Genomic DNA, 27,464 nt, shown 5'->3' on the forward strand with positions numbered 1-27,464 from the left:
TCAAAACATGTCTTTCGCTTTTTCTTACCGTTTTCTGTATTATAATTCTATCTTCGGGTACATTTCGATACATTATATTAATTTTTCACGTAGTTAGAAATTTTCACGTTTGTGATAGAGATAAGCAGTTATTCAAATTAAAAGTTAAATATTTTAGCATTTGCCTTACTCTAAGTTATAAAATATACATACAAAATTTATTAATTTTTTTCGTTTTAGATGTTTTTAAGCTGTGCGTTCAGATAATAATTAAACAATGACTATTTAATTTTAGAATAGTTTTAGCCACATAAATCGATGTTCATTAAGGATAGTTCAGATAGTTAAATGTGCAGTCTCATATATTTTGGATTTTTTATGCATCGGTAACCTTTCTGGTAATCGAGAGCCTGATATATTATTATTTATACTATTCCTAAGATTTCGTGCATAATGCAATGCACACTACTAGTGTCGAATTCTTTATCTCTTCAGCTATAAAACGAACTGAGACACGACGATCTGCTGTTAATATTTTTAACAATTTTGATCCGTCACTAACATTGTTAGTTATAGGCTACAATGGTTTCAATCCGGGGCCATTTCCAAGCAAAATATGCGCACAGTAGACTAACGTAATTAATATGAATATTTCATTTACCGTTTTTAGCTATGCAGAATTCTGATTCTATAATATGAAATAATGTTAAAAATAATTAAAACAGTATAAACCCACAAATGTGGTTTTATTCTTAGTCGTCTTTTTGTTTACACACCAAATACCTCGCGCCGTTAAAAAAAAAGAAGAGCAGGTACATCAGCTGTTGCCCATTGCAGTCGCCTTTTTTCCAGTAATTATACCATAGGTTATTTATATCAACAGATGAAACACAGATGAAACAAACAAAAAGTACAAGACATGGAAATATCAACCAGTTTTTGCTTGCTTAATTCTTATTAACGTATTATTTTTAGTTTCCAGATGCTATTAATTGCCACATTCCAATCATATCTTTATTTGACATTAAGAACAAACTTACGAAGATTCTTTAAATAAGTTGGATATATATAATATATTTAATACGTCCAAATGGCATACATATTTAACATTATACAAATTTATTTAAACGTGAGATCATTTTAATAATTAAACAGTCAAGGTTTCTTGTCATCGTTAACATCAATGAATTAATTAAATTATTGAGTAATTTTTGCATTTATTTATATTTATTATGTTTGCTAAATTCCATTCTCAAGGAATAATTATAGAAAATATCTCAAACTTAATCAATATACTTACAGCATTATAATTAATCTGTGGTGAAACCTAAAAAGTGTTTTTTTTTATTTTTATTTTAGTGTAGCAGACAAAATTAGAATGGACTAGATACCAGACCATAAACTGCAAAAAAAAACAAAATTAGAATCATACAGCTACAAAACTCCCGATTAAATACTGTAGTCTGTGCGGAAAAGGAACCGTCATAAGATTTGTTTAATTACCGTTTTCGATATGTTGACAACAATATAGTGCGATTGTGCACAATGAGTCAGCTGTATAGCTACAGATATACTGCTATAAGCATTTTGTTGACGCGAACTCATAAGATTACACCCATCATAAAAATATCAAACCTATATAAGTATATATTTGTCTATATTTTTTCTTTTTTTTAATTATTTATTTATAGCGTGCGACGGTGACGCGAACCCATAAGATTTTCCCCTACAAAAAAGTCGCCAACGCGGCTAAAGAAGTTTTCGCTTCAAAAAGAGAAAAATCTTAGGCGGTAGGCAGCTGTATCGCTATATTGAGGTATGTGGGTCAGGAAAGGAATGTCGCTACGCAGGCCGCACCTGTGGCGAGATGAGGCAGGTTTGGGCTTCGAGATAAATAATCAATGTTTGGATGTTTGTATTGATATAACGGATGAACTATTTTGAGTGAAGTCTGCCAGGCTATTTCCTGTCACAATAATTCTCTTCGCACCTATACTTTAATACAAATCATAAAATAACTGAACAAAAATAATAATTAAATTTTAGTAAAGTTAGCCTTACGACTATGCTTACACACATAAAATATTTACTAGTAATTGTCAATGATAATTACTTACTACGAGTATATTGTCATTGTAATGTTGCTAATTATTGAACAGTTGCATGCAATGATGAAATGTTTTGTTATGAATAAATATTAATATAATTTATTAACTCAATGGGTATACCATAATATATTAATTACTTATTTCAGTAGTTTAACCTTTATACTTAGGTATATATACACAATATATAGGACATTTTATACCTATATATACCAGAAACGTATCTAGTAAAGCCATTATGATAAAAGCCATTTGTATGAGTAATTATCATCTTGGTAATTACTTATAATATAAAACATGTTAACAAACTAGACTTACGTCATTTAAAGTATGAAGGTCTCACATCTCACGTAATACATTAAAACATGTGTTTGAATACAAACGCTTATTTTGTCTATCTACGGTATGTAAATGGTATCTGTACTCTGTGCTCTGAATACAATGTCTCACAATTCTTTCTACGATCCTATTTAGGCTAAGATGTTTTGAAAATATTACTCATTATTATTTATTTTAATACAAGAATATTGTGTAGGTTAAATAAAGTTGTTGACTGAATTAGCAATATTTTAAAATAACAAAGAAACAGAGTTCTCATTATACATTCATACTTCCATATATTTCGTATAGATACCTAGAGGAGAAATGCCTCAGAACTTAGATCATTTATATATCTAGATAGACTATGGCAGCTGTGAAAACGTCAAAAAAAGTTGACTTTAGAATTTATTTTTATTATTTTAAGCAATGCACGCACACTAATACAAAGTAACACACAGATTGCGAGTGTAAGACCGTAGTTTGTCACGCACACTGAATTAATATTTTTAACACTGGCCTATTTTTGCCGGTTGTCTAACAGACTCTATCTAGACGTATAAGTTACGACCTAAGGATCAGAACTTAGAACAACGGGCCTCAAACTTCAGTAAATGTAGTTCTAATAACTGCATTTTCGCTTGACCTACTATTTTTAACAAAATGGTCATAAAACTCTTAATACAAATGTAAACATAGAAAGTGTAGTCTATTTAACGTCGTAGTAATCCTAGATTAGATAAAAACAAGGCCTAATTTGTTGTTGGATTATCCTACTGATACAAGTGCTACATAATATAATGTACCTAATAGTTTAATGTGCTACAATTGTTGTTCTTTTTATTTTTGTAATAATTTTTTTGAAATATTATACAAGAAGTCGGTGTAGGTGAAATTAAATATGTCGTTATTATAGACTGAATTAGCAATATTTTTTAGTAAATAAGTTCTCATTCATATAGTTCTCATTATAACAGAGTTCTCCTTATAAATTCAATCTTACAAGACATGCCTCAGACCTTAGAACAACGGGCCTCAAATATTAGCAAACATAACGATTGTTTTTTCGCTTGGCGAACTAACTATTTTTTATAACATGTTCATAATACTCTTAAAACAAATGTAAACATAGAAAGTATATACCGTATCTATTAACATCGTAATCCTAGATTAGATAAAAACGAGGCCTAATTAGCAGTTGCATTATCCTACTGATCCAAATTCCAAGCGATACATAATAGTTTATTGTGATCAAGTTAACTAAGTTGCTCATTTACATACGAGGGTTGCAGCCCGAGCCTATAGACGAGGGCGTAAATCAATGTGTTTAATACACACTTGTTAACACACTTGCGAGTAAAAAACAAACATGTATTGCATAAATCGTTAAATAAAATATAAAAATTATGGGAAATTGTGCACAAGTTTTTTTTGCACTCCCAAAAGATTGATTTCATACAGCTATACAGCCAACTTCAAAATTAAAGTAAAGAATTGATTGAAGACAAATCTTAGCTTAATTTACACTTAACAAAACTGACAATATTTGGATAATAATTATGGATTTCCGCAAAATAACGACTCATTAAAAAAAAATATTGTACCTAATTTGGAAATCCTGCAGTGTTACAATTACTTAATTACTAAAGATTTTATTTTCATTGTGAAAATACCATTAAACAGTTTTCGCAGTTTAAAAGGTATTAAGGTTATAATTTGCTTTATGTCTTTATTTTATTAGATAAAATTTAATTATTTATTAGCTCCAGCTTCATATTCGCGTTCCAAAATATTGCTGCACAGTGAGATCATTATAATTTTTATTTCTAAGCTTTTTGATTACAACAAAAAATTGATTTAAATCCTTAAGTAACCGATAATTACATAAGAAGAAGCAAAGCTTTAATTTGAGTAGCAAGTTTCGATAAAACTATTATTAAAACTATCAACTTGCTTTTTTTATTGCTTGACGTACACAGCCGGTTCTATTCTCATATTTTTCATCTTTAAATCGTGCTATTAACCTCACGCATTTACCATATATCACATAATTTTAAATTCACTTTACTATATTTATCATTAGATTGCTTTTAAAATATAGGTACAAAAATTTGACCTTGTGACACGCCGGAACCAATCGCGTCAGCGCGTCGCGATACAAAAACCTGAATATTCAAGAAGTAGACTTGATGACACAAACCATTGGCTTACTATTACGAGTACAATACGTTTGCAAGCGATTTTTGTGGAGGTTGAATGAGTTACGAGCAATCTTTGTACGATAAACTCAGTCAAAGGCATTTTATTATTCTGCGAAATCGTTTACTTGCTTAAGTCCTTGATTTTATGCTCAATTATTATGATATTCATTTAAATATTGTTTTCGTTTGGTAATACAGTTTTTGTAATTTGCATAATTGACTAGGAACTCGTTAAAATCGTCGTTTATTTTAAATAACAATTTTAAAACTAATTATCATTTTAACGGTCTTTTATCTTACCTACCTTTGCTATACCTTTATGAACGATTAAAAAAATAATTATGATGTCTTGAAATTGTAATGTCGTTTATTGTTTGTTTTCTTCTTTGGTTTATATTTCCGTACGTGTAAAAGAAAAGAACTGTTCAAGTGAATGGACAGGTTTTGGACCATCGAGATATATACGAGATTACACTATTTAGTATTTGAAAACTTTTTTATAAGAAACATTTTCTTATTTGCATTTTGCCAATTTGCAAAGCCAAACGTTGCATATATTTTTTTGCTAGATAAGATGACCTTAGGTTTAACATTGTCAGAAATAATTAATGGATTATTTTAATTAATTAATTTTTTTGCATTTGTTATTTTAAGAGGTTTTTTATGAGGACGAACGAATCCCTTCTCATTCACTCGCCTCGCACACACACTGTTTCTCTTTGTTTCTTAGCTAGCTTTCGCCATCGTACAGAATAAAAAGAAACAGTATGGGCGGTAGGTGGCTTTCAAATTTCAATTGGGCGAAAATACTCAATGAAGACTCACTGCCGTAACAATGAAAACTAAAATTTCGTTATTGGATTTTCGAAAAACCTATACCTACCATAACCTGTAAGCTTAGATCATTTATACGCCTAGATAGACGATGACAGCTGCTGTCAAAACGTATAAATAAATGGGGTTGACAGTTAACCTCTATTTTGAGCAATGCACGCACACTAAAACAAAGTGACATACAAATCGCAAGTGTAAAACGTAGCTTGTCACCCACACTAAAGTAATAAACCTGGCCTGTTTGAATCGGTTGTCTAGCAGCAAGAGACTCTATCTAGATGTATAAATTATCTAAGACTAAGCTTTCTATTCCTCTAAATATGATGGAAAATCTCAATGTCCTGTGTGCTATTGTCCCATTAATCTAATAATAGGTTTAGGTTGGGTTAGGTTGCAAAGCGTTTGCTTAATTTCGTTGAAAAGGTATTCAAAATACATATTAAGTGAAATAATGTGCGCTATTTCAGCTGAAATTTTGTTAAACTTAAAACCTAAACTAAAATAAGTAAGTAAAACTAAGATAATGTAATGTATGTATGTACGTACATAATTAGCAAATTTTCTAGAAACTGTGATAATAATTACTCGGTTAAGTCGAGTTAAGAGGCACGAAATTCAAAAGAATTGTTAAAAAAGTTTATGTGGTTTGTGACATATATTTTCGAAGCTGTAGTATATTGTAATTTAAAATCCTACTCAGAATAAAAATATTTTAATTTGTATGTCCTGTAGTCACATGAAACATTTTAATGTTAGTCATTAGCAGGTACAATAGTAATGTGAAGATAAAAATCTCACATAGTTCTACGAAGTAACATTAGCGCTGTGAATGATCAAAGTTCAAGCCTTCGGTTGGCTCAATGCCATTATGACATCATTGTGTTGTGAGGATGTCTTCTACGTGAGCAGCGTGTATATTGATTATAAATTCACTCGAGTCTTGCATTATATGTTAATTTTGGTGCTATACATACAAAGGATTATTATATGACCATTCATTCTTTCGGATGTTCCTAATGTTACAAATAATATGCTATTCTATTTATGACCCAGGTTTTAAAGAATATTGACTCTTTTAAGAGAGAAAAATTTAAAGAAATTAACATTTTAACTGTTACCTCTCAATATATTATTGATAATGTTATGTCGGTATATGTACATAGATAGATATACAAAGTGAATATTCTAGAAACTCATAACTTTATAATAAATGAATATCACAATCATTTTTATATTTTTAGATAAGGGCCAAATGTCTAAGGAATAAAACTTAGAAGAATTAATTAAAATTTATCCACTTACCCAGTACTTTTTATGTGATGCGCTCACAAATGAAAACCTTTAAATAATCTCTTATTTTATGCATATGGATGAAATAAAGAATTACAGTTTATTAATATTATATAACTAAAACCACAGAGGTTTACTAAATACTATAATTATCTAGAATTTGATTTTAGTATTTAGAAGAAAGAAAAAGTTTAACTCTTTGCCAACACTTTCACAAATCTTGATTTCAATTCGAAAACGAATATAAAGAAAATAATATACGAATATTGCCGTAATACAAAATGATATCCAATTCGTTGTTTGGATAAACTAATCAGCATTCGCTCAACGTTTTTCTGTTCTATTCAACTTTAGAATAATGATTGTAAATTATTACAAAATATGCGGAGAGAACTTTCATTGCATTAGGTATTATCAGAGCGCACCGTCCGGTATTGTTAGTTTCAGCTCTATTTGTCAAGTGCTATGGCTCTATCTATTGATTGAGCGTACGTGGAAGATACATATATACATACTTCTTTCGTATAATATAACAATGAAAAAGCTTTATAATAGATAAATTACTAGCTGCTCGAACAGACTTCGTTCTCAGCAGTCTCGTCACTCGTGCCAGTGTCTGGCGAGTCAACATGTCCTGAGGATGCTTCATGTAGAGGCGAAACACGTGAAAACTCAAAACATTTGAAGACTTCGTTCTATCAAAAGTTAATAGTAAAAATTAAATAAACATAGGTAATGTATTTCCAAGTGATCCCATTATTGATTTATATCTCAACAATAAAGTACGATAACTTACAAAAACAAGTTTTCGATTTCGTAGACTGGAGTACTTCATAAACTTGATGATACTCATTCCAATACTTTAAAGGCCGGTAATATCTTTGAAAGTATTCGTTTACATTACCTGCTGTAAAGGCCACAATCTATATTAAATGCAAAATTTATTTAAGGTAGGTACTTAATCGCTAAAAAGTAAAGGAAAAGAAATGGTTTTTGTGGGTTATCGCAAAGAGATAAACATATATCATCGAGGACTTTTTTATGTTATAAAATATTGTGGTGCATTATTTTGATCTATATCGTAGGGTTTAGCCAGCGTTTGCAATGTAAGCGCAAAAAAATGTGCTCATACGTTGGTTACACTAAACGTTTTGCGTAACTTAAAAAAAAACAACACGATATAACCAAAATATTATTTTATTGCTTTTCAAAATACTCTCCCTTACATTTTAAAAATTTTTTCATGCGATTGAACCATTTTTAAAACAGGAGGACCACAGATGTGAAGGCATGTTTTCTACGTGCTGATTGAACGCTATCACTGCCTGTTGTGAAACCTCTCGTCAAATCGGGGGCTATATGCAGAATGGGTGACGAGTTTTACTTTTTCAGAAGCTAAAAGGTTAGTTTTGTTGGCCGTGTGTGAAGAAGCGTTGTCATGAAGTAGGAGAACGCGGCATTTTGGGCGTCGTAAAAATAGATACAAACCGATTTTAACCGGTAATAACCGTTACATTTAAAACCGGTTCCTTGAATATACGTACAACCAAATTCAATTACCTTAGCCCAATCTCTCATCTCCGTGGCCCATTTTGATATCTGCGCCATTTTGTTTTTGCAGACAAATTACAGCATAATATTTTTTTTATTAATGTCGTTTGGGCGATATATGAAGGTTGATGTGACCTACTGCAACGCCATCTAGTGGTTAGTAACGACTACGTGGATTGCAATAAAAACTTCTCCTACCTACATTCTTATTTACGTGTTGTGTATTTTAAAAACATCAATGAACGATTTTAAATATTGACTTTAACTACGCCTGTAACCTTAAGGCGAGTGCGTGCAATATGTTGGAAAAGTTTAATTTGAGTATAATACGTAATAACATGCATTGATTACTTACAAACTAATTTGTTATGTAGGTACTTATATTACAGTTATTGTAAAATACTCTGTTTGATTGAAAAGAATGGCCGTTGAGTTTCTGGTATATTCTTCTCACGAGCTCTACTTTTTTCCAAACATACCTAATATTATGGTAGATTCAGTTATTTAAAATAAATATTTATAGAGATGATTCAAAAGCGCTTAGTTTAAGCCTAATTGAATGAAGTTTATTTGACTTTTAAAAATTGTTTGAAGACATTAAATATGAATAAATAATATTTTTATATCATTATTTGTGATATAATTACAGTATAATATGGACATTTGGTAGGTAGGTATGAAATTGGAGAACGCCGTATTGATTTTTATTAATTGAAAGGCGCGACCTCAGCCCCTCAGTAATTTCCAGAGGTGTCAAGGTTGAAGCGTTATGTAAACGCTATCAATGCTCCTTCAATTAATTGTTTATCTGTGTAACAATGATTGTGTTAATTAGTGATGCTCATTTTTGTTTTTATTAAGAATTTTGCCATATTGTTATTACTAATACACAATGCTGTGCGTGCTATAAACAGTTAGACTCCCAATCGCCTCGTCAAAAAATGTGCAAACGGCCGCGGCGATGTATATATACGTACTCGTATTCATAAATTTATAAATGTTTTAGTTTATTCCATATATTGTTGTATTGAAATTGTTCCATGTTTCCTTCTATGAGCTTAGCAGGTCCAACACAATTACCAGTAGAGCATCCATAAATTTTCATATTTTACCCCATGCTTTAATGTAATTTTGGTGTACTTAGTTGAATACTTTTCCCACCTTCGAATAGTGCGCGCCAAGATTGTTGAATTATTTCAACGAGATGACTTTCTATGTTTAATACACACGGAACATGTCATTTTATTCGTGGCAAAATGCTTGACAGCGTGGAAGACCATAGTTTTGGAGGACTGCGGATGGTCTGCTTTTTTATACTACCAAATCTTTTATTATACCTACCTTACCACTTACAGATTTATCACAACTTTTATTTTTAATTAATTAATTAATATGTACCCTATATGTTGTCCCGACCTCATGTTAATATTCACGTGAAATTTAAATGAAATTTATCCTACTAAAAAATTAAAAAGCACAACACTGTAATATTAACTTATATTTTTCTTATAAAACACACAGTAAGTATACTTTAAAAATATTCAAGGCACAGTTTTTACTGTTTCGATTTATGTTTCGAATAAATTAGCAAACATCACTTAATCCAAGTTTGGGCCGCCGCCGCGGCCGCAGACGACGGTAGTGTAGATTTTATAATCGTTATTGTGACAAATATAGTAAATAGTTGGAAAAAAAACAGTTAAAGAATATTTAAGTGGTACTCTGCCGAGTTGAGACTTTGAAAAAAAAAATATTTCCAAGTGGAAACATTTATTTTTAATAACCTATTTGACACTTTTAATTGCGAGAAATTACAATGGTTTCCAATGGTCTTATAATATCAGAAGCAAATCGAAACATATCATAACGTTTTCTTACGATAAAATATGCCTTCTAACTTCAAAATTCAACAAAAGTGTCTAATTTTTCCATTAATACCTACTAGGTACTAAATAATGTATGACCAATAATTTTTAATTGTCCACTAGCTGACGCCCACACTGGGCGTTTAATATACAAAAATGCTAAAGGCGGATTCCACCAAACTGGAGTAAATTTTTACTCACGTGTTCTAAGATTACAGCAAATATTTCATTTTCCAACCACTAACCTGCTAAACATTTTACTAATACCAAGCGTATGGAGAGTTTTAAAAATTGCATTTGGCTCCATACCTACTTTGTGTAATGCAATCATAGCGATTCGGTTCTCTTTATCACCCCATTTCAGTTTAATATCGCACAATATTGTACAATGTATTGGCGCCAAAATGAGAAAATTGAATGCACAATCATATAAAAATGGCAGATTCCAAATTCAAATGTAATATTTTGTTAATTTTTAATTGTACCAGTATTTATGGCCAGACTAAGCATACGCTAGTTAATATTTAAAAATACTATTTTGCCGGTATAAAATGAAGGAAAATGAATGAAAACTGAGAAAGTTACAGTTGTCAAAGCAGAGATGTCACTTGTCACCTTGAAGACGAATAAAACAAGCAAACTGTCAGCATTTGACAATTCATCCTTTTATGGAACTGTTATGGCAATTCATGTCTCGTTAGAAGAAACAATAGAACATAGATTTTTGTCGGTGTATACATTTGTTCATCCTTCGTTCCTTACTCACTTTTAAACTATTGGATAACAAAACTGAGATAGCGTATCCGTCAAGTACGTTGAAAAAACGGTAACGAAAATAACCAAGGAATAACTTCAATGAGTATAAATATCACAGTATAGTTATACTCCTGTAACATCGTGTTTGGTCGAATCTGCCCTTAGAAGATAATGCCAAGAGTGGCTGTCGACTTGTCAATTAAAATCGGCAAGAGTATCAAGATTCGCTTTTCTATTTAGTCTTGTTGTATCCGTTATAGATGTTCTTTTCCTTACACGCTTTGTTCGTGTATGCTTACATGAAATTAGTTAATTTACTATAAAAATATAGATCATGTTTTTTTATCTACTCACTCATGAAGTTACATTTCCCTGTTTTAATGGCTGACTACGCATCGATATGATCGATACCAGAAAAATAAAATAATTTGTTCCCTAAAATGTCAACCGCGTTTCCAATTTTAAACGTCAAAATCATAGAGCAGCTAGTAACCATCAAACCAAATAGAAAAAAAAACTGAATGTTCTCAGAGTGTCGTGCAGACAGCTCATGAATTTTCATAACACATTGCGTGAGACGTGAACAATGGACTGTCAACTACTTTTATAATATTGTAACCAGACTTGTTTGATGTTATTGAAATTATGTAAGAGTATTTCTTCATAGTGTTGAGACTGGTCCGTATAAGATTGTTTTACAAGTAATTTTGATAAGATATCGGTTTGTATGAGAAGTCCATGGGTATAGTGCAAGGCTTGGAATCGGTTTGTGTCTATTATGTGGCTCTGAGTGAAAAAGGGTAAAGGAGCTATTTAATAGGTTCATTCCGCCAGAGTCGAAACAAGATGAGCGCATATCTACGAATGGTTGACCGAATGTTCGTACGTATGAAATGACTCGGAGATGCACGTACGATGAAACCGTACCTTATTTTGATTATGTGATCTCGTCTTCCAAATTCATACATGTACGTTTATTCGACGTTAGCGTCGAACGTTAGCGGCGGCAACGTTCTTGAGATTCCTCTGGTGTTACAAGAGAGTCGGGGTGATCAGTTACCATCAGAAGACCCGCGCGGTCGTCCTCCCATTAAAAAAAAGGGAATTACCTCACGTTCAACGCATGCCCATCGGCTTTAATCTTTTATTTATAATTTTCAATAAAAAAATATGGATGCAAATTATTTCAGCCTGTATAATATATATGTTTATAGGTATACGTTTGGTTGTATTTGTTTATTGTTGTCCATTATTGTAATTAGTAAATTATAATGGGATAACTATTCACCAAAACGCTCGTCTAAGTCTTATTAGAGTTTCAGAAAATAATGTCTTTTAAAGCCTACCACTCGGTTAAGTTGAGTTAGTAAATCTTTTGTGGGGAGTTGTATATATATGCTTTTACAATAAGAACCCAGAAAATGTTCAAAAGAAATGTACTACAAAATTCAAAACAATTGTTAAAAAACGTTTGTATGGTAAAGGTTACTCTAACATAAATGACTTTCATAATGATACCACAGATTGGGAACGGTGCGACCGCCCTCAGGCTGTTAAATTATAAATTTTAAAGAAAATAGAAGACCGCTGAGTTTCTTGCACCCGTTATTTTCAGGTCTGTGGCATAATTTTGGAATGGGTGGATTTTAAAAAGTGATTTTAAAACTGATTTTGAATAAAAGTATTTGAACTTAAATTTAAAGCTGATGAAGACCACAAACACGTTATTTATTGCTCGAAACATCTATTTATCGCTTTATGGTCACCTGTGGCTAACCCATGCGTGACTAATTGTAGGTTGACTAATCGGAGAATAATGTGAAAACTAATTTATCATTGATTACAACTTAACAATGGGTCTTGTGGCCCGCATAGCTGTTCCAAGTAACCATTACTTAATCTGTGGTTACAGGTTACAACGTTACTCTAAAATTAGAGTATAATTTGTTGAGAACGTCATAAAATATTGCTGAGAAAAATAATACAAGGTGTCTTAGATTAAGGATTGGTCTACTCTGCGCTACAACTAGATACCACACTACCTAAAAACAATAGCTTTTTTATTACGGCAACTATTAGATGCTTGTGTGCGTGGCATCTTGACACTCAATGGCATCTTTAAAATTTTGTAACATACGCTTTGTGATATTTTATATTGATATTCATAAAATCAAAATACTTACTGATGATATCTGATCCCAGTGTACTTGTACTAATAATTTTAACAAAGTTTTACTACACAACCCGGCATTTTAGTTTCCTTAATCCTTAATCTAAGAGAAGATGTATTTGTTGAGCTAATTACTTGAGATTTATTGAGAAGGAGTGACTTCAAACTCTTTGACACACTTTTACATCAATATTTACATCATTTTATATATTTTAAATTTTATATATATATATATATATATATATATATATATATATATATATATACAATGCAAAGTGGTCCAACGAAACTTCCCAAATGTTTACATATTGTGTCAAGTTAAGAATATTAGATTGTTAACCGAGGGTCGAAAGAATCAACGCACTGTCACGTATCCCGCGTCGCTATAAATATTAAGAGGCAGCTTATCGTAGCGTCAGCTGTTAACTGTTTTGTGACAACCCTAGCACAGTTTAACAACTAGACGTCGAGACAGTGTTGAACGTATTTAGCGGCAGCAGCTAGTGAAAGACCCTCTAATATAGTAAAAATTAAAAATAATAAGGTGTTTGTAGATCGGTTAGAGCGTCGGGCATTTATTGTGTTTCCGTTAACGGTCTGATAGCAAAGCTCGACCATTATCTCAAGAGGCTCTCACTTAATAACTGGATTAAGGGTCAGTTACAGAAAGCAGCTGTTTTGTGAACGGCATGCATCGTGCAGAAGTTCCTCAGTCTGTCGCCCTAACCACCGGCGGAATTGTCGTGAACTAACGCCGGCGGGACTCTATTTTTTATATTTATATTTGTAATATTGTTTTTTTTTTTATAAATATGTTTATATTTAAATGTAGAAAATCATATGAAATTATAATTAAGGGTATAATAATAAACACATAACTAGATACAAAATAAAAATTAATAGTTATATTAACATAAAACATAAAATAATTATAGAAATAAAAACTACACAGCAGCCGCTCCGCATATGCACATTATATTATTATGTATGTCCAGCACCAGTCTCCCGCTTGAGTAATTATGTGACCTCACAGTTGTCCTAACACTTAAAAGCTAGTATATATACGAATATTTTTATGACGTTTGAATTGCGATTTTCTCGGTGCAATGTCGCATCCAGAAGGTTGCTTGTTCTGTGGTACATCTCAAGTATCACGAATCAAACATCAATCATCTGTCAAAATAATCATTTGGTTTTTAGCCATACCTACAATAGAACAATGTAAATTAAAATAAAAAATACCTAACAGCAAAGATAAATATAAAAATCAACGAAGTTGTCGTAACTAAATAATTTGGATGCCAATTAGGAGTGGTAGTGCCATGTTGGGTCCTCACGGACACAACCGAATTGGGCCAGCACGCCCGGAGAAATACCACTCCCCACTCGAAACCGGCGTGAAATAGCGGCTATGCCGCTGTGTTTCGTCCGGTGAGTGGGGTATCCGGAGGCCTACACCCCCCCTCCCAAATACAAATGGCAGCACAGACTAAAACGAAACTACTCCAGGTCGGTACCAGGCTATGCAGCCCTGGAGAATCCGTCCCTGGGCATCCACAATTAGGGCCTGTACCTAACTGTGGTTGCACAGGCTGCCCCTCGTATTCTAGAGGGGGCAATACTGCGCTGACTCGGGGCAAACAGAGCAGGAGGCTCAAACCACCCTCCTCCACACTCGCTGTGGACTTTTGCAACATCAGGGGGTTTCGCTCAAATTTAAATGCCGTCCACTTTCACCTGGAGACGGCGAAGCCGGCCCTGCTCTTTTTAACCGAGACACAGATATCCTCCCTGGCTGATTCATCTTACCTTTCCTATCCGGGGTATAATTTGGAACACTCCTTTATACCACGGGCTGGCGTGTGCGTTTACGTCAGGGAGGATGTCTGTTCTCAACGCCTGAGTTTTCTTGAAGGACAGGACCTATCCATCATCTGGCTGCGTGTAGACTGCGATGACCATCCGCGAATCTACGCATGCCTGTATAGGTCCCATAGCGGTAACGCAGAGACTGACCGGCTCCTCGAACACATCCAAATGGCTACAGATTCCGTGTTGGAGCAGATCCCCACTGCAGAGATCGTGTTTCTTGGCGATTTTAACGCCCACCACGCCGAATGGCTAGGCTCACGTACCACCGATCATGCAGGGAGATCTGTTCACGACTTCGGATTAGCATATGGTCTGACGCAACTGGTTATTGCGCCAACGCGAATCCCAGGTGTGCAAGATCATACACCTTCACTGTTGGACCTTCTGTTGACCTCAAATCCGGACGGCTACCTAGTTTCCATTGACCCTCCTCTGGGATCGTCAGACCACTGCCTGATCCGGAGCACCGTGACGATCACGCGCCCAACACGGCCCCGCTTCTTAGGCTGTCGCCGCATGTGGCACTATAGGTCAGCAGAGTGGGACGAGATGCGGTGCTTTTTTGCATCCTACCCGTGGAGGCAGATCTGCTGCTGATGCTGTTGCTGATGTGGTACTGCAAGGTATGGAACTCTTCATTCCATCCTCCTCTGTGCCTATCGGTGGCAGGTCCCAACCATGGTTTGACCGCTCCTGCAAAATGGCCTCTCGCCGAAAGCAGGAGTGCTATCAGGCTTGGGTCAATGCGGTGGTATCTAAGGATGTGAATTCCAGCGAACTTAAAAAACACTTCAATCATGCCTCCAGGTCCTTCAAAAGAGTTATTGCTGACGCGAAGTCGAAGCACATTGGCAGAATTGGCGAGAGACTTGCACGCCTTCCCTCGGGAACTCGTGCGTTCTGGTCGCTCGCCAAGGCTGTCCAAGGAAACTTCTGCCAGCCAGCCATTCCGCCACTGCACAGGGATGATGACTCGCTGGCCCATGACGCGAAAGAGAAAGCTGATCTCCTGGGCTCCCTCTTCGCGTCCAACTCGACTCTGGATGACCAAGGTGCACCACCACCGCATATTCCGCGGTGCGATTCATATATGCCGGAGGTAAAAATTCGGCATGGTGCCGTGCTTAAGGCGCTTCTCACCTTGGACATTCACAAATGGAGCGGGCCCGATGGCATTCCCCCGATAGTGCTGCGGACATGTGCTCCGGAACTGGCGCCGGTCCTTACCCGTCTTTTCCGGCTCTCCTACTCATCAGGCGTAGTCCCGAAATTATGGAAGGCGGCTTTAGTGCACCCGATCCCTAAGAAACGTGTACGCTCAGATCCGTCCAACTACCGCCCCATTGCCATTACCTCCATTTTCTCCAAAGTAATGGAGTCGATCATCAACCGCCAGCTCTTGGGATACCTAGAGGGGCACCAGCTGATCAGCGACTGCCAGTACGGTTTCCGTCAGGGTCGCTCTGCTGGTAATCTTCTTGCGTACCTCACCCATAAATGGGCGCAAGCAGTTGAGTCGAAGGGAGAGGCGTTGGCGGTGAGTTTGGACATAGCGAAGGCCTTCGATCGGGTGTGGCATAAAGCGCTTATAGCGAAACTGCCATCCTATGGGCTTCCCGAGAAGTTGTGCAAATGGGTCACTAGCTTTTTGGCTGATCGGAGCATCAAGGTTGTTATCAACGGTGCATGCTCCGACTTAAAACGCATAAACTCTGGTGTCCCGCAAGGCTGTGTGCTATCCCCTACGTTGTTTCTTCTGCATATCAATGATATGCTGCAAATCAGCAATATTCATTGCTATGCAGACGACAGCACGGGGTATGCTTCCTACACCGGCCGTGCCAACATGTCCCGGGATAGCGTCGACGAGAACCGGATCAAACTTGTATCAATCGAGACTATGCTTTGCAAAGTCTCGGAATGGGGCCGACAAAATTTAGCCCAAGTCAACCCCAAGAAGACACAAGTTTGTGCGTCCTTTGTCGTATCCCCTCGATTCGAGATCACTCCTCTAACTGCCACAGCCTGTATTGGCATACTTGGCGTCGATATACGTCGTATGTCGAGCGACGTTCAGTTCCATGGTCACTTGGAAGAGAAGGCCAAACTGGCCTCTAAAAAGCTTGGTGTACTCAGTAAGGCGAGACAGTACTTCACTAAAAGCCACCGCTTGCAACTTTATAAGACGCACATTCGGCCTCACATGGAGTACTGTTCTCACCTCTGGGCGGGTGCTCCCCAGTACCAGCTTCTTCCATTTGACCGCATACAACGAAGAGCGGCTCGAATCATCGACGATCAAGTCATCTCCGATCGGCTTGATTCTATAGCATTGCGTAGATATGTGGGTTCTCTCTGCATCTTCTACCGCATTTATCACGGGGAGTGCTCAGAGGAGCTGTTCGGGTTGATTCCAGCGGCCGAATTCCACCATCGGACATTACGTGCAAAGTACCATCCGCATCACGTAGACGTCTGGCATTCCACAACCGCGCGTTTTCTTCGAAATTTCTTGCCTCGCACAGCCACTTTGTGGAATCAACTACCGGCAGCGGTCTTGCCGAACAGATACGACTTAGGGACCTTCAAGAAAAAAGCATACTCCCACCTTAAAGGCCGGCAACGCATTTCTTGACACACCTGTTGTTGCGGATGTCCATGGGCGGTTGCCTCACCTCTCCCCATCCCGTGAGCCTCTTGCCCGTTTGCCCCCTCTCATATAAAAAAAAATCTGTTCTGTGAAAATCGCTTCCTAAGGTATTTCTAGTTTGATGTAATGACAATTAAGTAGTCTTTACTAACCGCTAGCATACAAAATACAAATGGCTACCGTTTCGTGTGATCGGACTATTAATAAGGCTGAGCAAGCCTTGGACTAGTTTGGTCAATGAATTAAATACTACGTAGACAGCCAATTATTCAGTTGACATTGCGAGTGACTGATATTCGAAAATAAACGTTAAGAATTGGTAATGCAATGTAAGAAAAGGTCAATTATATAATCAATCATATTATCCACACTTTCAATCTAATGGTTTATATACCTTAGTTATACATATACATAAAATATGAAAGTATCTCTGTCTGATGTATAAGCAACTATGCAAGTCTGTGATAACGAATAATGTTGATATAATATTATAACAATGAAATAGATAATTTATTCAAAAGTTTCGTTCACATTGTAAATATCAAACTGGTAATGATAAAGTAGATACGAAATTGTCACAAATTATTTAGTCAGGGGGCAATATTAAATATGCAACAAATTAATATAAATAATATGTACCCTCTAACCTATTGTATATAACCTACTCTTTGCCTCAAAACCCAGTATGAATTGAATTGAAATGAAATGTTATTTATATTTATTGCGTCGCATACAGTATACATTATAGATCTTAAATTTATTGTAGTGTCTTATATTCGGCTAATTTAAATTGGCATGCAAAAAGTTTACTTAAAATCCTTAACACTATAATTTTTTTTGTCATTTAACCATTGAAACAGGAGTCCAGTAAATCGTTTCTGTGGTAAGTTTCTTATTTCTAGAGGCAGGTGATTAAATAATTTATTACACATTGCATAGCTACCATTTAGGTATAATGTTGTTCTGGGACAGTGGCCATAAAATAGTCTATCCGCAAATCTCTTTAAAATTTACAATATAACATCCAACCTTTAAAATTTACTACAATTTTAAAGTTTTCGAATTTTATTATGTGCATCTAATCTCATGTTGTAAAGAATGTCTAAGCAAATGTTTAAATATAAACGTCTTTGCTATCTGTATATTATTGTCTCTGCGATAAACAATTCCCGCTAAAACTGGTTGTAATCATTGACAAAAAGACAAACCATAGAATAACCAGTTTATTATGTTTTTGCTAACCTTTCACTTTAGATTAGCTCCGTTAAGATATATATTTCGTGCTAGATTTTGGTCTTCGCTTGTATAGGTGCACAAAAAATTTACCTGTTAAATATTTTATCTATGGTCAGGTTATATGTCAAAGATCTAGGTCAAAGCTTGAATCGTTAAGTACAGTTATATTTATCATTACCACAGATTCAGATAGCTGCATATTATGTTAAGAAGTATCTTTACTATCTCTCTTTAAAAAATTAATATATTTCCAAATAATGTACCTACCATCAGCAGGCAAACGAACCCTAGCTCAGATAGACAGTTTTTGACCACGCTTCATATATTGGATGCAGCACCTTTCAAACTTATTTGTTATGTAAATTACAGGCATTTACAGGCAACATACTCTATTGAAAAACCTAAATATTCTGAGCGGCACTACAATTTCGCTCGTCACATTGAGACATAAGATGTTAAGCCTCATTTGCCCAGTAATTTCACTAGCTACGACGTCCTTCAGAACAAAATACAATGATGCTTACATACAACCGCTTCACGGCAGTAATAGGCGCCGCCCGTTGTGGTACCCATAATCTAGCAGGCATCCTCCCACTGGTAAATGCCCACACCAAGAGGTCGACAGTTCCTAATCTTTTTATGCCTGGGGAAGCACAGGGACTCAATGTGCAAGTATTGTAAAGGGAAATACCATACGTAATCTATTGCCAATTATTCCTAGTATATACTGTTTTCTTACTTGTTCAGACAAAATACACAAACACACTTAATCATGGATTACGTATTGTGATGGCTTCTGGAATACGGGACCTTAGACGCAGCGCGTCGCAGTGGGTGGAGCAAAAGACCGTTACCGCAACGACATCATAATTGCTGTCTGTTTGTAAAAAACAATTGACATAGGAATTCTATATACTAAACACTAGCTGACCCAACAGACGTTGTTCTGTAGATAGTAAAAAAATACTGTTTTATAGGAATTTGCCAATAATATTTCAAAACATCAAGAATTATTTCGTAAAAAATGCTCCCTGTTGTTATAATGAAATTGTTTCACAGCGGAACTGTCAAACCGTGCGTCACTAAATTCTCTCATAGAAAATATATCCATACAAAACAAATATTGAAAATAAAAATAATTATAGGTGCCAAATCGAAATAAGAACTATCCTATCTCTCAAGTTGGATCAAACTGCACTCCATGAAGTAATCCCCATTAAAATCCGTTCATTAGTAATTTATATATATTAAGAAGATAATAAAGATTCCCAAATTTCGAGAGTTCTTTATTCAAATTTCATAAATTTTTATTGACACAATTATTTTCTTCAAACTTTTGTGCGATTTTCGGGAGAGATTAAAAAATACTTTTTATTCCAATACGGCTACTTGAATTCACGTAATATTCATTTTTTTATAGATAGTTACTCCAATAATTTTTTTCTTAGATTGAAATGGTTGCGCTGTTAATTAAAATTAACAACCTGGCTGAAGTTGTTGGAAAATCTTGACAAAATAAGGAATCTTTACGAATCTACCGACAAACGTCATTGTGATAAATTCAGTGCATTGTATAATAGTATTAGAGTAATGTTGTGGGAATATTCACATGGAAAACGTACAATAAGATTGTATTAAATTGTTTTACAATTGCGCTAAACTATGTTGGGTGTGATAATTCCAACCAGAAGTATTTTGCAAACTTTTCAAGTGCAGTCTCTTTTGGAATCAATCTTTAAATTTGGCGCCTTCTTCACATGCACAGTTCTAAAAATGCAAAGGTAAGTACACCATACAGCCTATTATGGTCTGTAGTAATTTGATAGACTGTTTAAAATTTAACTTTAAATCATATTGGTAATGTAGATATATGAAGGGGATTTGTGTATTTAAAAAAATTGTATGCACATCTTTGTTAAAGGAAAACAGATTTTTTATTTTAGGCCGTGACTCTATGTAACAAATTCGACGAAAGAAGGCTATGTAACGAAAGAGAAAGGGTATGTGTGGCGAGGTGAAACACAGGGTAGACCTCTACTTCACACTGGTTTCTTGTATGTGGACAAATGCCTATAAAACAAACTTAAAGAGAAACACGACTTATGGAGAGTTTAACAAAGACATATCTTAGAAGGGAAAAATTAGAATTGTAGATATCTTTAGCCTAATTTTGAGATTTAGAGGGATTTGTAAATCGATAACTTGTTACGATTAAATGCATACTTAAAGTGTTTAGAGGGTCTTGCGACCCGCCCCCGCTTCGCACGGGTGCAATGCTGATACTAACTATACTTCCTGCCCGAACCATCTTTGGTAGAACCGATTCGTTCCATTGCAAAGTAGGTACTCGTATTTACGAGTGTCACCTACATGAAATCAGCAACGATCTTTTTGACGCATGAAACGACACGATTTTGTAATTAGCGAAATTATATTATCTTAATATAAATTAATAATAGAAATGAGTGTACAATATTGTATATTTTTATTGAAAAGAGCGCAAAAAAAAGAATGCTGGGAGAGTTTCTTGCGCCTCTTCTTCTCTCTCAGGGCGCCATTTGTTTCTGAAGCGGTAGTAGTATCTAGTAGTATAAGAAATGACATCAAAAAGAATTCTAAAGGAATCAATTCTGAGAAAATAAATGCCTTTTATGCCTTTTAAAAAGTATTTTTTTTAAACTTTTATCATCGCTGAACTTTAGCATAGTGATTATTATGACGGGTACTCATTGAAATCGGCTCCGAATTAATAAAATAAGAATTACTATAGTATTGTTTTTACTTTAAATACGCCTACCTCCTGTGTTGTACACAGAACAGGTTAACTCATTAACAGATATATGTTAATGAGTGTTTGTAAACATATTATAGCAAGTTTTTGTGATAGCCCTAGCATATTAAGACCTGAATTGACTTTGAATGCTGAAAATCAACTCAAGTTCAAACCGTTTTACTGTGAATTATTATAACTATCAGTTAATATTATTCCAAATAACAATTTTTGTTACCAATAATGCAGAAAAGAAAATTACAAAATGATAACACACAGTGTTTGTCTTATTTTTTTAGTCGTCAATTATTATTAATTATAATTGTTTTAACCTTTAAATATGACACGTACGCCCTAGTCACCCGCCCTCGCCCTATGAGCAAGGTCAACACCTTTAACTACGAAAATCAGAACGAGCAAAAAACATACCAACTTAAGTAAACATTCACAAAATCTTTCACATGTAGGTACTTACATGTTTTGTATTTAAAGTGATATTATGAAATTATTAATTGAGAACGATACACGACTTTCGAATCGGCATTTAATTCGATGGATTTTAAGTAAATTATAAGGTGTTTTCTTAACCCAACTAACTTGATAACTCAATGGTTTTTATTATAAGGCCGTAACCGATGTTTATATCTTTGCAAATTTACATAATTATACACTATTATTACAAAATTTCCAAAATGAATCCGGATTAGCAATTAACATTTTTTAAGTCATAAATGAAGAAAAAAGTACCAGCCTCCTTTGCACAGGTTTCGTGTTGTGTTTCGGCCTGAAGGGCGCCGTAACTAGTGAAATTACTGAGCAAATGAGACTTAACTTCTAATGTCTCAAGGTGACGAGCGCAATTGTAGTGCCGCTCAGAATTTTTGGTTTTTTCAAGAATCCTGAGCGGCACTGCATTGTAATGGACAGGGCGTATCAATTACCATCAGCTGAACGTCCTGATCGTCTCGTCCCTTATTTTCATAAAAAAAAATCCAAACTATATCGCAAATTATTAACAAATTTCAAGCATGAAGTATCCCGGAGGAACTAAGAATTTGTAACAATCTGTTCGAAAAGAGCAATCTTCTTGATCGTTCTTTCTTGGGGAAATGTGTCTTCCCCATGAGCTGTATTATAGACAAAAAAAATTCCAAGTGTAATGTAATTTACCTACGAGATAAAATATTTTTGATTGATTGGATGTTGGTACCTTTTTCAGGACTCAGGACTCCCCCACGTACCTGTTTGACACTTCTCTGAGACATATTGTGTGACATGACATTATATTAAGCGCCACTTGTATTAATTACAAAATTATTAAAAAAAAAGCTGGCCGGCCCATTGTTAATATTCTGTCAGATTTATTATGTACTAGACTGGATAGGTATAGAATACGTATAAAAAAAATGTTTGAAAATATGAATAGATATTACTGTATATATTAGCGCTAGTTACCCGCGAATTCGTCTGCATTTAACAGTGTTACCATATTATTATATTCCAATGCTGACACTAGATATAGATATAAATCATATTGTATTGTATCTGTACTATATATAGGCGTATTTTAGTATGAAGTAGTGAGTACATAACATATTGCTAAACCGGATTCATTTTGGAATCTTTATAATAACGGTGTATACCTATTATGTAAATTACTTCAAATAAATTCTTTCAATAAAAGCTCCATTTCTATTTTCTTGATATGGTCACCATTCAGTATGATTTGACCGTGGAATGAACGCCGATGGATAAATCAAATACCTCTCTCTTCAAGGGGGCTGTAATTAAAGTCAATCCCAAGTAAAAAAATAAAATAAGCCTTTATTGCTGTTACTAATAATAACATTTTTTAAATATATATCCTTAACTAATTGCTTACTATTTTTTTAACAGCTTGTCCTTCGACATAAGCCTCCTCCAAAGACTTCCATCGTTCTCTCTCTCTCGCTTTTCTTATCCATTCTGGGCCACAATCTCAAGTAGTTTGATTCAAATTAAGTTTTTCAATTGCCGCGTGTACTTCAGTTGTAATATTCTTGGTCAATAAACAGCAATGTAAAACATTTATTAAGTTTAGTTTACGTATGTTGAATTTAGAACCTGATTCGAACAGTGATAGTTGACACACGAAAGGAGAAAAGTGAGCTTGTAAGCACAAAAACAGTGTACTGTTTTTGAGCACACTTTTGGCGTTCCGCTATCAGACTGCGAATTCATTTATGTGTATAGAACATCTTTGCCCACAACTCGCATAATAGGCAATGCAGAAACAGATCATGTACGTCTTTACAATCCAACATGTATGGGAAAGTTAATAAGATTGTAAGGTTAAGCAAAAAATGAAGAGATGTCGTGAAAGCAACGACCTACTTGACAGCTGTCTCCTTAGTCTAAGAGCTGCTGATATTATTCACATTTGTGTTAACACGTAACTAGTACATTATACGAGCGGAAGAATAAAAGAAAGCATGTCAGACAGAACAGAACGAGGGCGGGATAAGGGACGAGACGAGATGGAAATTGATATGCCCTGCCCATAACAATGGAGTGCCGCTCACGATTACGGCACTACAATTGCGCTTGAGACGTAAGATGTTAAGCCCTTCAGACCAAAACATAGTAATGTTTACATATTACTGCTTCACGGTAGAAATAGGCGCCGTTACCACAACGGTACCAACCCATAATCTAGATCGGCATCCTGTGCAAAAGCCTCCCTCTTGTAAATATATATTTCTTAGGCTAGCAGGAGGTTTCTGCAACTGCGTATATTTATGATTGTATTTTACGTGGTACAATAATTAGCAAAATAATTCTTCTTTATCTCACATAAATAAAAAAATTATAAAACAGTTATTTGAAATTAGAATAAAAGTTTTGCTCTATTTTACTCCCTTCTTAAAAAATGTTTACTGGTGTTTTTAAGTTAATATGATGTTGTGTCAGATCGTTAAAAAGAATTAACAACTGACTCCAAATCCAAAACAATAGATATAATATGCACTAAAAAGTATGAAAATAAATGCGTATTTTTATACAATCTAATTAATCTAATTCTAGTAACATTTATTGTTATATGTGGAATCGGTGTATTCCCGCCACGGCCCCGTTCTCGCCTCTCGCCAGCCAGTGCCTTTAAGGCCGGCAAGTTGCTAAAACCAACTTGTTGTTATTCTTGAAGTTCAAATTAACATGAATGGCGGTGATTACTAAAAATAACAAATTGTTTAGATTTGAAACAGCGACATCTCAAGTCAATTTTCTCATATGCAAATATTGGGGTTGAGCAGGTTATCAACTGTAAAGTATATCATGTAGATGCAGCCACAGCTTGAGAGTTCAACAAGACATACCAAAATTTACGATCCATGCGTCACTCATGTGGTTGGTCAACCAAGAAAGGCGGGGTTCGAGTCCCACATTGTTCATAAATTAATTGGTTAATATAATAAATAATTTAATTTCTATTATTAATCCCAGAAGTAAGGGATATCACACTAACAAATTGTTTATACTTACCTGTTAAATCTATTTATAGCAAGAAAAATCTTTAAAATATAATACAGAGCTTGGGTGAAAGTACATAATCTGGACAAATGTATAAAACATAAGTGAATTATCATAAGTGAATATAAATAATAATAGAGCTTGTCTGAATGTTTGATGAGAATAGAAGAAGCCGTGGAATTATATCAGAAGTCGTAACAAGATTATCAATCTATGTCTGTTCCTATTCCATCATTGTTGACATTTTTATTTAAATAATATTTTGTATTTTTATTAATTCAGCAGCTCTTATGCTATATAGACACAACATTGAGCCGTGCAGTGGCGTGTGTACTATCTGTTAGCGGATAAAATTGAAAGTTACTAATTAACGATGTTGTAGCAGATCCGGAAAACATATAACTATGATATTAGTGATATCTTTGACACGTAGACTTTATTAGTGATGCATTTTGCAATTTAATCGATCTTATAATGATAGGGACAATCTGTGGCAGTGCAATGATGACAGATAAAGATAATAATAATAATAATGAAAAGGATGATAAGAATTATTGGCGCAAGTTGGAACAGGGACTGCGCTCTATCTCAGTTGCCAATTACTCCTTAGTGCTTCTAAAGAAGTTTTCACTTTAACATCTTAAAATTAAACTGTATATTACAATCAATTTATTATTTTTTAATGATTTTCCTTACTACTGGGATTATGGACAATTATTTTAATATGTAACTACCAAATTATATAGACGATGCAGTTTTCGAAACCTGCTTTTTTGGAGACTACGCCCCCAATCCTCATAATCCTCACGTTAAACTTCAAACAAACAACTAATAAAACTGTATTTATTGTAACTTGATATAAACTGTTTTAAGTGACATTAACGCTTCGTTTAATATACCTATATATTAAAAAGAATATTTTTTTGTTTCAGGCAAACACTTAGTGTTCAGCACTGACCCAGAATCTGTTAAAGATGAGTTCGCATTTGACAACCCCGGCTTTAAACAAGAGGAAAAGGGTTGGCAACACGACGCACCAACCCTGCCTATGGGGGGCAAGACCCACGCTTTACAAGCCGAGTTTATAAAGCCTGAGCAGAGTAAAGACGACTCTTTCATACAGGTAAGAAATAAAGATTCGTTTCAAAATATAGTTATCATAATTATTTACCATAACATACCAATTAATTTAATAACCATACAGACAATAACACAACATATTGCAACAACACTTGGTAAACGCCATGAAGATACATCATTCGTAAAGAGGCTTTGACATGGGGAGAAAAACTCATAAGAAACTCCCAGGACATCTTTTTAAATCATATAATAATAAAATTGCTTAGCCTATGTAATAATTCTCGTATAACCAACAAAAACGTCGACATGATATATACGAGTGTTTAATTTTATAGTAATTAGCTTATAACTAAAGGCGTGCTGAGATAAATCTGTTACGTGTAAGTCAGGAATGTCGATTTGAATAACGCAGAACGCAATCGGCGACTCTTGCCACATAACTGGTTTAGTACTCAATACCATATCTTGATATTTGAGAAATGAGACTGTAGGCCCGAGAAGGATATGTTGGAGTGCGCATGCGCAGAAGTTAGTAATTAAAGGTTCTCAGTCAAATGATATACGGCGTACATAGTGCCCCCCTCCCGTTCCCGTTTAACCCCCTCGCGCTCGTCCTGTTGCGACAGTACAGTGTACAGTTTCATTACCGTTAGGTTTAGGTCGTGATATTTTCATACTATCACTGCTTTGTTTTTAAAGTTTTCAACATTACAGTTTGACTTTTGTTGTTAATAGTTCTGTAGTTTTTGTTGTTTCTATAATAGTAAAGCCAGAAAAATAAATACTTTTTTACGTAACCTATATTCTTTCATTAATTTTTCATGATTATAATAAGAATAATCAGCATCACAACACAACACCTGCCATCAATCTATTTAATACAGAAAAAATAAATCGTAGTTTATTTATCAATAATAATATCGAGATAGCACACAGCCTTACGGCATTCCACCGTTCACGGGCTTCAGGTTCGAGCAATAACCTTCAACAACGACGTGTATCCTGCGCCCAGTGAGGAAGTTGTATCCATTTGTATAATCTCTCGGGAAGCCCAAATGATGGAAGTTTTGAGAGAAGCGCCTTGTGCCATACACGGTCAAAGGCCTTCGCTATATCCAGGCTATCGCCCCGGCCTTCTCCCTTGCTTTCGATAGCCGCTGCCTATCTTTGTGTTAGGTATACCAGCCGACCATCATCTCCTGCCGACCGACCAAGACTTGCGTACTGTTGGTTGTTGATCAACTGGTGAGGTATACCAAGAGGTGGCGGTTAATTAT

General features: G+C 34.9%; 1 protein-coding gene across 1 annotated transcript in view; it reads left to right on the top strand.

The window, feature by feature from the left end:
* The window catches only part of LOC126976077 (uncharacterized), a 47,574-nt gene that overhangs the window by 4,017 nt on the left and 16,093 nt on the right, over window positions 1-27,464 (top strand). The window contains exon 2 of the mRNA XM_050824252.1: window positions 26,040-26,230. Within this exon, the coding sequence (XP_050680209.1) occupies window positions 26,156-26,230 (75 nt within the window). The 5' untranslated portion in view covers window positions 26,040-26,155. The remainder of the gene's footprint in view (window positions 1-26,039; window positions 26,231-27,464) is intronic.

The sequence above is a fragment of the Leptidea sinapis genome, chromosome 39 (genome assembly GCF_905404315.1).
Source record: "Leptidea sinapis chromosome 39, ilLepSina1.1, whole genome shotgun sequence".
Lineage (NCBI taxonomy): Eukaryota > Metazoa > Arthropoda > Insecta > Lepidoptera > Pieridae > Leptidea > Leptidea sinapis.